This window comes from Perca flavescens, chromosome 21 (assembly GCF_004354835.1).
Source record: "Perca flavescens isolate YP-PL-M2 chromosome 21, PFLA_1.0, whole genome shotgun sequence".
NCBI classification, from domain to species: Eukaryota; Metazoa; Chordata; class Actinopteri; order Perciformes; family Percidae; genus Perca; species Perca flavescens.
The window spans coordinates 19000248-19013530 of NC_041351.1; the positions used below are offsets into that span (position 1 = coordinate 19000248).

Below are 13283 nucleotides of genomic sequence, written 5' to 3' on the forward strand. Positions count from 1 at the left end.
AAGTTTCACATTTACTCTGTGCGCTAGGAGAATAAAACTGGCAAGTCTTTTTCTTTTTAATAATGTCTATCATCTTATACCCAAAGTGACATTGAACTGTAAACATCAAAGCAGCGAATGAATATATACATACTGTATATACAGTATATGTATATATATACAGTATGCTCTCACAGGGATCATTCACATGTAAACATTTGCAAAAAGGTATGCATTGTAGTTGGTTGTACAGTAAACAAACCTCCATCTCTCTGCATCAGTCACCCAAACACCTGCAGCCAGTGATGGAGTACTAGAGTCCTGGACTCCGACTCGAGTCACTATTCTCTGGACTAGTGTCTCAACTTAAACTCACGCAACATGACTTGGGCTCGGACTCAAGGATTTATGAAATCGGACTTGAGCAGTCATGAAATAGGACTAGGAAGTTGGATGAAGTTTCTGACTACTTTTACGTGTAAAAGGCAGTGATGGAGTACTCGAGTCCTGGACTCGGACTCCAGTCGCCGTTCTCTGGATTCGAGACTCGACTCGGACTCTTCTTTGGTGAGTTGGACTCGGATTTGAACGCTGGGGACTCGCGTCTTGACTCGGACTCGACAGTTGGGGACTCGACTACAACACTGCCTGCAGCGCTAAACGTCAGAGCTTCAGGAACTCCTGGTTCAGACATCAACACCAGGGTTAGTGAGTCTGCTACTGAAGTCTATAGGGGCTAATGTAACTATGCTCTCTTTCTTCTGCCTCTGCCCCTTTTCTCACTGTGAATATACAGTCTAACGTATTGAATCCATTTTGCAGGATCAGCGCTCTTTTGATCATCAACACGAGGCACTAGTGCGGCTTTGCCCCAGGGACCTCAGGTGGGATCCTCTCTATGGACTCCGTGGAGGAGTTTTGGGACCGTCGGGACTGAGAGGACAGTGGATGGGAGGCTTGAGGGCTGTCCACCCCAGAATGCATCAGGGGTATGTAGATGTCGTCCATGTTCGGCAGTACAAACACTTTCTGGAGAAGAAGTAACATGATTGTAAGGAAAGCTAAGAGAATGACAGCATTGTAGATGGTAGATGTTGTTGTTGGGTTTGTTTTTTTTTTACCTGGAACTCATCCTGCAGTTTTTTTTCAATCCACTCGGTTACATGACAAAAAGTCACCTCCCGCTCCCCTAGTTTGGGACGGACGTGCAGATCCAGCTTGGGGGGCACGCAGAAGCTGTACCTACAGAGGACATCATAACAGAATCAAATCCATCACATCTTTATTGAATTGCTGTTTTCGGTCACGTTTTAGTCTCGTTTTTTGCCTCAGTGCTTGAAACAGGCTTCAGCCCAAAATGGATTGGTAGAATAATTAAATTGGCAGGAGATGAGGTGTGGAAAATGAGTCACACGCAAATGGTGACAAACACAACATGTTGTTGATTTGATTTGATTTTGATAATGGCTGTTTCTGAAGTTGCGGTGCTTTCATGACGTGCAGTAATTGGTACCGAGTGAAATGAATGTCCAGAATTTAGTCTGAAATGTGGAAGGTAATATCAGTGTCTATATCCAGAGAGCTAGACCAAGCTTTGCTTGGAGCTTATGGCAGCAAGAAATAGCATAACAGAAATGCCACACTGGATTTGAGCTAATTTACAGTGTCACCACTACGTTGTCTGGACAGAAACCGCTCCAATGCCTCAGCATTTACCATATCCTGTCTGTAGGGGGTGGTGGGATGTTGACCACCAGAGCCCCTGACAGCTCTTGAACCTCCACAGTGAGCAGCAGAGGCGTGTTGGACATCTCCTCAAACTTCTTCTTAATGAACTCATTCTCTGCCGCCTTCTGGAAATACTTGGATTTAGCGATTTTGTCCACAAATCTCAAAATCTTCCGTCCAGTCTTACCGCCCCCTGTGCTGTAGGAGAGGAGAGGAGAGGAGAGGAGAGGAGAGGAGAGGAGAGGAGAGGAGGAGAGGAGAGGAGAAGAGAGGAGAGGAGAGGAGAGGAGAGGAGATTTAGTATTTAGATGCTAAGTCTAAATTTGAGGGGAGCTGAGAGTCTGAAATGGAAATGAAAAGGAAAGCTGCAACCATCTGGAGTGTGATGTCAGCGCAGGTTCTTTTCTGCTTTGGAAAAATGAGCATTCACAACACAGAAGGATAGAAGTAACGCTTAGAGGTGTTGCTTACTAAAGGTTACACATTCTGCCTTTTTCAGTAGCTGTTTATGTAAAAGTATTTTTAATTGCATCACATACAAATGTAGCAGTTGGTGGTACATTTGTAATCTTTAATTAACAAAACCTACTCTGAACATCTTTTGAAAAGAGTCAAATAAGTACTTAGTATTGTAATAAACAGCCTTTTTTTGTACTAAGGAAACACATGGCCAGAATTTAGTTTTTTACTACAGTACTTTATATATCAGCATTTACCCATCGGTAGCTGGCGTGGATCCCTTCTCCCCCACTGGACCCTGAGGCTCAGAGAGAAGCAGCTCTTCCTCATCAGATGAACCAGCGCTGGAGGACTCCTCATCACTGTCCGCCAACACGCTGAAGATGGGCTTGCAGCTGGCAGGATGCGCGGGGCAGACAAGTTAGGAACGGGCGAATGGATGACAAAATGTATGATATGCATGGAAGCATCAAAATATTTTTTTTGCATTAACAAAAGTGACATTTAACCATCAGATTGAGTTCTGTTTAAGAAGAAATCTTGCAATTTCTGTAAAAGTGTCTCAGCGGCTTGAAAAGATGAAAAAACGCAAGTTTTCACTCCCTGTGTAAAGCTTCAGATGCACGACAGACAGCTAATGTAAAGCTTAGCCTGGACTGTAATCCCCACTGCTGCAGGCCTATGACAGGCAGGTCTACGCTTATCAATGTAATGTGGAGCTCTGCTCTAAATATCAGCCGAGAGACCAGAAGGATAAAGGGATAGAAAGAGGGCTGTGTAGGTGGTTATATTCATGCTATGATGAGAATGAAAATACAGGTTTTTGTGTTACGTGGGCTATCACTCCTGCTACTTGGCCTGGGCAATATGATGATATACACCTTCAAATGTTTTTTTTTTAAAGGGGCACTCACAGATTTTACACATAAAGGGCAGCTCAGTCATCACGAGGAGTACTACTCAGCCTGTAAAAACAGCTGTATGATGTGTTCCTTGGTTTTTTGGAGGGAGCTCTCTAAAGTCTGATAAAATACCCCTGATGATGACATCAGGCGGTGAAGGTCCAACAATAGGCGCTATTGTGTTGCATGATGGGGACTGGAGGCTCTGGTGTTTTGTTTTTTTTAAGATTACTTTTTTACTTTATATATAAGACTGCTGAAGACATGAAAGGAGAGAGAGGGTGCCACAGGTTGGAGTCAAACCCACAGCCGCTGCGTCAAGGAGTAAACCTCTGTATATGGGCCCGCGCTCTACCAGGTAAGCTACCCAGAATTTTTTAAGCTTGACTCATACTAAGGACTAAAAGTCAGGTTTCTGCCTGTGCTGCTTCCATTTTCAACATAAAAACAAAACAGACCGTCCTCACCCAGAAAACGACCATATAAATCGATTGTGCAAGCACCTCATAACAAATTCAGTTTATTGTTGCTGTAGTACTTATCACCAGAGCAACCGATGAAGCGAGGTGAAGCATAGGATCGGTGTTTGGTGTTTTAAGCCCCCAACGTCGTCTTCCAGGCAGCGGTGCAAGGGTTAGGGTTAAGGTTAGGTTTAGATGCCTTGAAGTTGACGGTTGCAGCGCTGCCTTGAAGTCAACGCTGGGGGCTTAAAAACCCATTCAGCCATAGGATCGCCAAAAATGTCAAAACCTTAAGTCAACTATCACTTTTTCAAATACATTTTTTACAGATCTTAGTCCGTAACGACATCGCCACATTACATCCTCATTATAGTAGTTTTACTACTTTCAGCCAATCCCATGTTTACTGACCCTAAGTATTTACCTGCCTTTTTTAAAACTGCGCCTGTGACATTAAATACAACAGTCACGATTCATTTTCACCGCTGCACGATGGCAGTAAATAGAACGGTTATTTATGTCCTTTTGGGAGTCATTGACAATCGATTTATTCTATCGTTTAAGTATGAGGATGTGTTGAAACAAAAATCTGTCTCTCACTTCCATAAAATCCCATAGCTTTATGGAAGTGCATTACTAAGTCAATGGAAAACCCCTGTAATATCTCTCAGGGAATCTTTATTTGCAGGTATTTCATTCACTGAATTAGCTGAAAACAGACATTCCCAAACCGTTATTTCGTTCATGCTTGCATTGTGTGTGTGTGTGTGTGTGTGTGTGTGTGTGGTACTGACCGTGGGCTACCGGTTTCAGCCGTACAGTCTGCATCCTGACCGCTCTCCTTACCCAGCTTGGACAGGTTGAACTTTGTCTGCAGGGTCATCTGCAGGGCGCCAGTGTAGGCCAGCTGCATCTGCACCCACAGGCCTGCAGGGGGGTGGTGGGAAAAGGTCAACACCAGACCAGCGAAATCAAGACAAAACTCACAAAACACACAGCTCAATCTGGACACCCACTGCTTAGTGGGCGGATTAAACAGCTTTTACAGTGATTATCAAGCCTTGAAATTAAATTTCTAACAAATTACGAGGGATTATAAATCCCCTTTAGGAGCTGAAAACAGGATAATTTGTTGACGGGCGGTTGTGTAACAGCGAATTGGGTGGAGAAACAGAAAAACCATGAGGTCGCACGCGCATACGCATGCTGACACACTTTCATTTCGCTCGTCATTAGGAGTGCTGTCTGGCAGATTCTCTGATTTTAAAACACACACACAAACACACTCACACACACACACACAAGCCAATACGCTCCAAATTCCGAAGGCCGTGGCCTAATGGCTCTCCTGCTTTGTGAGATTACAACAGGATAACAACTTCTGATCTGATGCTCTGCAGTACTCAGCTGTAATCACATGAGCAACAGGCCATCTCCTTACTCATCTCTTGCATATGTGTGTGTTTGCATATTGGGTATGTGTATGGTTTTCTTTATCTCTCCGTGTTTCATCTCCATTTTTTACAAACCTCTGTGGTTGATCTCTGGTCTGGAGGTAATGGAGATTTGTGGCATAGAGCAGCCCATATCCAATTCAGTCAGAGTCAGCTCATTCATAAAGTAAGGCAGCTGTAAAGAATATTGCATATTTTTTAAAGGATATTAAATGCATTTATGGCATTTGTAAAATCACACTTATGGATAAATTGACTGTAACTTTAAATAAAGCTGCTCGCACTCTGATTTTGCTCAGCTTCTTCTGGATCTTGTGGGAAACCACATCGGCCCAGTGCTTCTCTCGCAGAAAGTCCCAGAAGATTCGACCAATTAGAGCGTTAGCCCACGCAGTCTGGCTCGTCCCAGGGCGCTCTGCTAGATCACAGGTACACTGGAGAAAAAGGAGAAAAAAAAGGACACCTGCGTAAAAGCTGAGCAAGGACAAGAAAAGTGCTGGTTTTGTCCAATTTAGAGCTAAAAACAGAGGAAGAACAATGGAATAATTACGCCATTTTATACCACTGGTGCTGTGTCACTTTACTCTGTTAAGATAACGTGTAAACTGTCCATCTCTGGAATGTCCCTACAGTCTCACTTCATTTGATTCACTTAATTATATCTGCGAGCATGACTTACATTTCCCTTAATGGTGGGGCTTGTTGCTGTGCTGCTGGCTCCAGATCTGGAGAGGGGGGTGAACTCTTCTGTGGCCAGGAGGCGAGCCATGTATCCGGGGTAGTCTAGCAGGGAAAGGCCCCCGGTGCTACTGGAGGTCTGACTGACAGGAGCTGCAGGGATGCAGGGGACTGGAGGTGTGAAGGGGGCGTCCTCCTCACAGCTGTCCACTCCGCTGGAGCCTCTGCTGCTTGGGACGTTACCTTGGGCATTAACGCTCTGTGCCGATGCTGGGTCACCTGGGAGAACACAGGCAGCATTGTTGGTTATGGTTATAACCACCATTCACAGAAAATCTGTTCATTCCATCAGCACAGCAAGAGTCATGTCAGGCGTTCCACTTTGCCTTTTCGCCGAACAATGTTAGGCTACTATGAATTAAGTTAAAAAGTCTTGCAGCATTCTTTTCATAGGTACACTTTTAATGTGAGGAACGTGTTGAGTTTTGTATGAAAACATTTCTGCTAAAAAAAAGAGAAGCTAAGCACAGCAGAGTGTATGAAATGTCTCCGATGTTGGTATGGTGAATTAGTGCTGTGGAAATTATACAACATTTACTATGTGAGCTTGTTACTTTTGGCCATCTGATTCCCCCTATTTACAGTCGTTATGCTAAGCTAAGCTAACCCGCTGTTCCTGCTTAATACTTAATCCACGTGACATAAGAATGGTATCAATCTTCTCCTCTAACTCTCTGCAAAAAAAGAAAACAAATATAGGTAATATGTCAAACTAAAATCCTTAAAATCACTAAACCACTTTTATCAATTGCCAGCAATTCCCAAGAATGTGACGCAGCAACTTTAATTTTTTATATAGTACTACTTCTAACCAATGCCATAAACAAGAGTGTGGCGATGTCATAAGGAGGTGTGACAGATGCCAGATCAAATGTCAGATTTGAATTAGAAAATAAAAAGCACAAGGGGGTTACACATGTTAGTCATTTTCTACCAAATACAGTAAAAACAAAGCTGTTTTTTTCTGATGCCTTAGCCCTGTCATGTCAGGAAACAAATATGAGATCTGCATGTTCTTTGGAAAGGGATTGGCTTTGAAATGCAAAGAATTGGAGCACGTAATCCATAATCCACACATATATAGCATTTGTATAGATGCCTTATCTGGAAGCCCTCTCTTCTCTAATGCATTATTAACATTTCTCGTACCAAATCTGGACACACATCTGCCAGGCTTCTGTATGTCCCTCTCCTTTTCCCTCTCTGTCTCCACAGATGCAAACAGGAAGTGACGAAACCACTCTTCTTTCTCTCTTCCTGTGCGGCCGAAGAGGTAAAGAGTGGTGGGAAGGTCATGGACGTGTTTGGAGGAACTTTGTTGCGGACTTGCCGGTTCAGCTCCCGGCTCCTCTCCCCGACTCTCCTCCGACCTTCCTCCCTCATCCCCCTGGGAGTTCTCTGTCCCAGCCAGTTGGATGCAGATGGGATACTTTGGGTTCCACATCCGCTTCCGAGCCAACACAGATGGCAGCAGGAATACCTTTGGGGAACAGTGGCGGAGTTTTTGTTTTGTGTCAAAGCAAAAGGCAACCATTAAATGAGCAATGCAGTCAGATTCATGAAATGAATTCTAAAGATCTGAACCAACATGAGAAGTTGCTTTAACTGTTTCTTGCCATTAAACTTGATTTCAAATATGCTTTTCACTATATTTGTTTATTTTCTCTCAGGTATTACTAGCAACTTCAGGCCCTGTACTAAATCCTAAGCATTCATTAGTAAGACAGTGAATGATACATAAAGTTAGACTAAGTTTACTGCAGCTCTGCCCTACCTACACCATCAGAACATCCCCAGAACACCAAAATATATCAGGCCTTCCCTTTCCTTTGTAGATCCCAATAAAAAATAAATAAAAAAACAGCCTCAAATACAGAACAAATGTTCCCATAACACAGTTACTTAGTCATCATACTTTGCTCTTGGCGAGCTGAAAGGAGCGTGACTTGACGAAGGTGGTCTCGTGGATTCTCTCATCGTACGTGGCCCTACGGCTGATGTTGTTACGTGGGGAGTCCAGATGGAGACAAGAGCCCTCCAGGGCAGCAAACACGGAGTGAGTCAGAGCTGGATGGTAGGTTTCTGGGTCGTAATCATGTATCTCATTCATCCAGCCCTGGAAAGGCAGAAAGTGAGCATTAATTTCAATCAACACCGTGCACAGTTTCAAATGAGTTATAAACACGAGATCTGGAATTGTTCCAGTCTTGAAAATCATGCTATGATGATTGTAATCAGCCTAACAATGCAGTAAATGTGATTGTAAGGGTGTCTTTTTGTCCAAACTATCATACTTGGTAAATTCTCTCTTGGTAAATTCTCCTCTCGTGGATTTCAACATAAATTATGTTTTAATATGGCTGAATTAGTTATGAAACCAAAGCAGTACAGGAAGCGCATCTGCGAGCTGAGGGGTAAGAGGATTAGTCAGCCATAATAATGTTAGTAATCGAGAATATTCTGGAATATAACAAAAAAAATTGCTTTTAGTTTAAAGGGACATTGTTTCCTGGATTTGGCCTTCAAGGCAATGCGCCTTTTCTGGCTTCATGCTGCTGTCAACAACCATCACCAATCACAGAGTTTAGGTTACAGATGGTAACGGTTGAATTAGATGCAGGGCTTCGGTTAGTGTGTAAACCGTTCCTAATAAAATGAAATCAGAGCAAATCCACCCCTGAGAATCATATGATACATTCAATGTCACTGCAATGGCTAAGAGATTATAGTTCTTGCTTGACAAAGCTAGCTTAATCGACTAAGTTGTATGCAAAGTATTGAGCTAACTACAGAGAAAACCACAAATCAGTGTTTTTAACAATTTAGTGTATGTATGACTTAAACAAACAGGATTCAATGCGTTGATTAGGGAGCATTTAGATGTGCTGGTAGGTGTATTTTTGAGCTTCGAACAGAGCCAAGCTAATCATTTCGCTATGCTATGCTAAGCCTTTCCTGGCTCTACCATTAATAATTAGTGTGCAAAACTGTGAGAGATAGCAGTCTTCTTATCTAAATCTCAGCAAGAAAGTACATTTTCCAAAACTATTTCTTTAATGTCTGGAGTTGCATTGGGTCAGCGTATGCTTGAACACAACTCTATAACCAGATAGACATAATTATTACATAATTAATTAGTGTAAATTTACTGGCTTTAAAATCCTGTGAAATAAAAAAATGAAGAAGCATTAAAATATAAAACTTAATGCCTTTTCAGCATATGCTGAAGTGTTCATTAGGTCTCAGCCCGGATTGCACCAGGTTTGGTTTTTTGATCGCGGGGTTCAGTCATGGCACTGGTTTGAAATCAAAGTTGAAAATTTTGGGTGATGTCCCTAGGCTGCCTGAACTCGCAGCCCACTCTTTATATTTATGCATTGTTCCTTGCAGCCCACCGTTCTCTAAATTCATGCAGCCCACTCGCAGAGTGCAGCCTGGTAAACGATGACGTATTTACGGTACCTTGCTAAATAACAAAAACAAACCGTCACCTCGTACACTGCTTACACGTACACTGCACTACACGTGCTTGTTGGAGGATGTGACCGCAAGCTAAAAGAAGCTACTGTATATAAACAGATAATAGAAAGCGCATAAACGGCTGTGAAAAGGCGACAATTAAATAAAGGAAAGCTCTAGATCACGTGTCAAACTCAAGGCCCGTGGGCCACATCCGGCCCCTTGCAGATTTAAAACCGTCCCGTATATCAATTTGGGTTCACAATACATTTTGGCCCGCCTAGTTGTGCGCCAAACCAAAAACACAGGAAAGTGTTTTTTAAACTGCAATTACCTGACATTCAAAGCACACATATGGCAGATTTGCCAACTCTGAGACTCAGACATTCCCCCAGAAGCAGAGAGTTTTCATATTCAGGCTGTGAAATAGGTTGTTGTTGTTGTTGTTGTTGTTTTGCTTGATTTGCTAAATTCTATGATGGCTAAGGAACACTTTTGTAGGGCTTCATGTCAACAAAAATGCGACAAAAAGCATACAAAAATGTTGGAAAAAGCAACAAATTTACAAAAAGGTAAGAAATTTCTGAGAAAGCCACAAAGAAGTCAGAACAAAAACAACAAAAATGAGGAAAAAAGCTACCAAAATGTAAAAAAAAAAGTGAGATACAGTAACAAAAGCACGTCAATAAACTCTGCATGTCTGGCGCTTGGTGTGATTCTCTTTTCCCTTAGTAAAAAATGAGTTTGACACCCCTGCTCTAAAAAGTACCGTGGCCAAATGTGCTAAACTGCTGAAATGAAACGTTTTCATTAAAACCAGCGACAGTGAAACGCCAAATGAAGACGATGAGACTGAGCTAGTTAGGAGCAGTGCAATATGCTAGCATTTGTACAAAACATAATACAACGTGTTCGTGTTTATGAATCAAACTTTTTGTTAAATATACTAAGGTTTTAATTACATTATTTTAATATAGTCAGTCGTGAAGTAAAGTGGGCCGGTCTAAGGCATGAAACTCCAGGGCTGAAAGTGAGTCCCACTCCGGCCCTGTTAGGAGTGCTGCATGTGTGCTGAATGGTGTCATACTGCATGGTCCCCTTTGAGAACTTGACGCTCCCTCCTAATGCTCCAATTAACTAACAAACAATCTATTATTTAAACTGAAATTGTATTTGTACTTTATTCATACAGCGGTGTCAGCCTCTGCTAACACCGTTCAGAATTGTGGCCGCAATTAAAAACACCATGACTGTTCTCTCACAAACCTTGCCGCTCTGACTTTCACATGTCAACAGCCATGAGACTGAAACCAAACCTGCTAATGACCAAACAAGGGAATTATCTTAACACTGAGACAGCATAACCCCCAATTCCAGCCATCGCCACCCCTCTCCACTCCCTCTACCCTGCCTCGCACCCTGACAAATTACAGCTTCCTCCTGCCTTTATCCCCACTAATTGCCTCTGGAACTGACAGTGTCAGGGTGGTAGCTGTTCTCTCCGGTTGCCCCTTGCCGAGCTCAGTAGCCAGTAGGAGAACAGTAATTACCACTGCGGCTCAGGCAGCTTTTATTATTGAAGATTGTAATTGCATTCCGTTGCGTGCCACTTTGAGAAGCATTACTCTGCGAGGGAAGCAGTCAGCGGAGGTGCTTAAGTCACTCGTTAACTTGACACTGTTCTTTTAGAACAAATTAGCACGGTCTTGTTACTGTATTTGGAGTAAACATGCTTTTTTTTTTTTTTTTTCCCCTGTTCTCAGACGTTGTGCCGCTAAGCTAGCTAACTTTCTGTAACGGACAGACACGAGAGTGGCATACATTTTTCTCGTCTAATTCTCGGCAACAAAGTGAGTAAATGTATTTCCCAAAATGCCAACTATTGCTTTAACAGATAGGGTTTGGGTGCAAAAAAAGAAATTAAATAAAAAAAAAAAGTCTGATGATTCTGCTTAAGCGCTCTTTCTTAGGTGTTATTTCTGGAAGACATGTTGAGAAATGTGTTAACGATCATCAGGTTTACCTTGAGGGTGTCAGGCTCAGTGCTGACAGAGCCACCTGTCAGAATGCCTTCACCCAACAGAGTCTGTGCTGATCTGTGTGGAGGAGCTGATAGGCGAGTCCTGCAGGAACCCATCCTAATGAGCAACAGTCCTAACAAGAAGCCCAGCACTAATCCCAGAGCCAGGCCAGAGAAGTACGGACTGAGAGGTAGGATGAAATAGCCATAGGACAGCATTGCCACGCAGAATAAACTCATGCGTGGCAGAGGATGAGGGGGTTGAGAAAGGGGGGAAGTCCTAACCAGGGGCGCTGCAAGGGTAGGTGATCTCTCCATGGCTAACACTTGCATCACGTCGCCGTCTGTACGTATTTCCAGTTCCTCATCCCTGTGATGTTGCCTGTTGTGATGCACAGGGCAGTGGCTGCTCCCTGGATGTCTGACAGAAGGCCAGTCAAACACAGGAAAAACATCCGCGTCTGCTTTTCTCGTGTTCCTCACAGGGGACTCGGAGAGGACCGTGTCGGTGCTACCTTCGCGCCCCAAAGCTCTGGAGCTGACGTGATGAGCCCCATGGCTCTTACACTGGTGTTTGGGGCTGCCTGCGTTGTCCTCTCTCATGATCTTACTGAACATGCTGCTCAGAGGCTCGTGCACGGCCTCCGAGAGCTTCCTCTTGGTGTCCTCTAACTCCATTTTGAAGAAGCTCCCTTTCAGACTCTCTCCACTAGGGGAGTGCGAGCTCGGAGAAGGGGGCGCGGTGCGAGAGTCCCCAGCGCTGCGATTTTTTGTTTGCGTGAGCTGCTTCCACAGGTGGAGGTTGAGGCGGGAGTCTGATTTAGACTGCGACACCTCGGGTTCTGAGCGGGAGATCTCCGTGGAGATGGACTTCACGAGGCTGAGAAGGGGCCTAGGTCTGAGGGTGGAGCCTTCTTTAAGCTCCAGCTCTGTGGAGAGAGACTTGACCAGGCTCGCGAGGGGTCGGTGGGTGGGCGAAGAAGTGCCCGGGGAGAGGAAGCTGGGGCCACTGGTGGAGCAGTTGCCCAACGAGCCAGGGAACGAGGGGGAAAGCGGGACGTGGAAAGCTTGGGACTGCAACTTTCTGTCATCCTCGACGGAAAGCTGCCTCTCCTTGGAGAGAGATATGGAGGGGTAGTCGTCATCGTGGTCGATGGAGAAGATGAGCTCACTGTCATCCAGGCTGTTCCACTCTCCCTCTGTCCTGGTCAGCTGGATCACAATCCCTCGATGCCTCTTGGTCCCACCCACTGGGGATAGGCCAATTGCCGGGCCATGGGGCTCCTGGAGAGGTCCGCCACCTCCTCTTCCTTTACCCTCACTTCTTCTTTCCCCATTTGTTCCGAGCTCTGCCATTTCTTGACTTTACATTGCACAGCCAAGGCACCTAAGAGTCAGTGAAAGAGAATAAATAAAGAACATGGTCAGCTACATTATTAAGCCTCGGAGGCGGAACAAATAAAAGCTTTGAGGGAATGAGCCATAGAGAGTGAAAGAGAGGACGGGCATCTTTTCTACAGTTGTGCCTCATTTATTACAGAAACTGCTTACCAGTGCCAATTCCGTATTACTGTGTGAATGTCACGTAGTTTGGCTCTGAAGAGTTGTCGAAATCTACATTAATCCGAAGCCTAGTGAATGACTCCGATCCAAATAAGCACCTCTCCCATAGCTGCCGCTCCACATAGTGAATGGGCTTTAGAGGCATGCAAAAATAGACAAGATAGTCTCCCCCAAATGTTGCATAAACTAGGGCAGCTTGGATCTAATGTCTTTTGGGGCTGATTGGATGTCTATTGTATATAGAATTCATTCAATTTCTGTGCCCTCTGTGAACATGAATACGTAATGAAAAAGGCCTAGTTTGAGTAAAAGACAACTTTCAGTATTAAACAAAGAAAGTTTATTTTTGTCTTTGTCAAAACTGTTATCTCCGAACAAAGGAAAAAGGCACTCCCTGAAGTGGTATTCAGCACGCCATCTCCCCAAGGAAACAACTACAGCATCTTCCAGTCTCAGCCTCTACAGAGCTAACTGTCAGACGAGCCACAGCACTCCCTCCCCCTGGTGTCTCCTCGAGCTG

At 44.0% G+C, this 13283-nt stretch overlaps 1 protein-coding gene across 1 annotated transcript; it reads right to left on the reverse strand.

Annotated features, from left to right (window-relative positions):
• Positions 1 to 834: 834 nt before the first annotated feature.
• On the reverse strand, positions 835 to 12556 carry tex2l (testis expressed 2, like). The gene is made up of 11 exons (XM_028568579.1): positions 11204 to 12556; positions 7637 to 7837; positions 6871 to 7201; positions 5663 to 5940; positions 5268 to 5417; positions 5059 to 5158; positions 4324 to 4456; positions 2424 to 2561; positions 1696 to 1905; positions 1101 to 1221; positions 835 to 1008 (listed from the first exon to the last, which is right to left on the reverse strand). Exons 1-11 carry the CDS (start codon positions 12554 to 12556, stop codon positions 835 to 837), a joined length of 3189 nt encoding a protein of 1062 aa, XP_028424380.1.
• Positions 12557 to 13283: the final 727 nt, after the last annotated feature.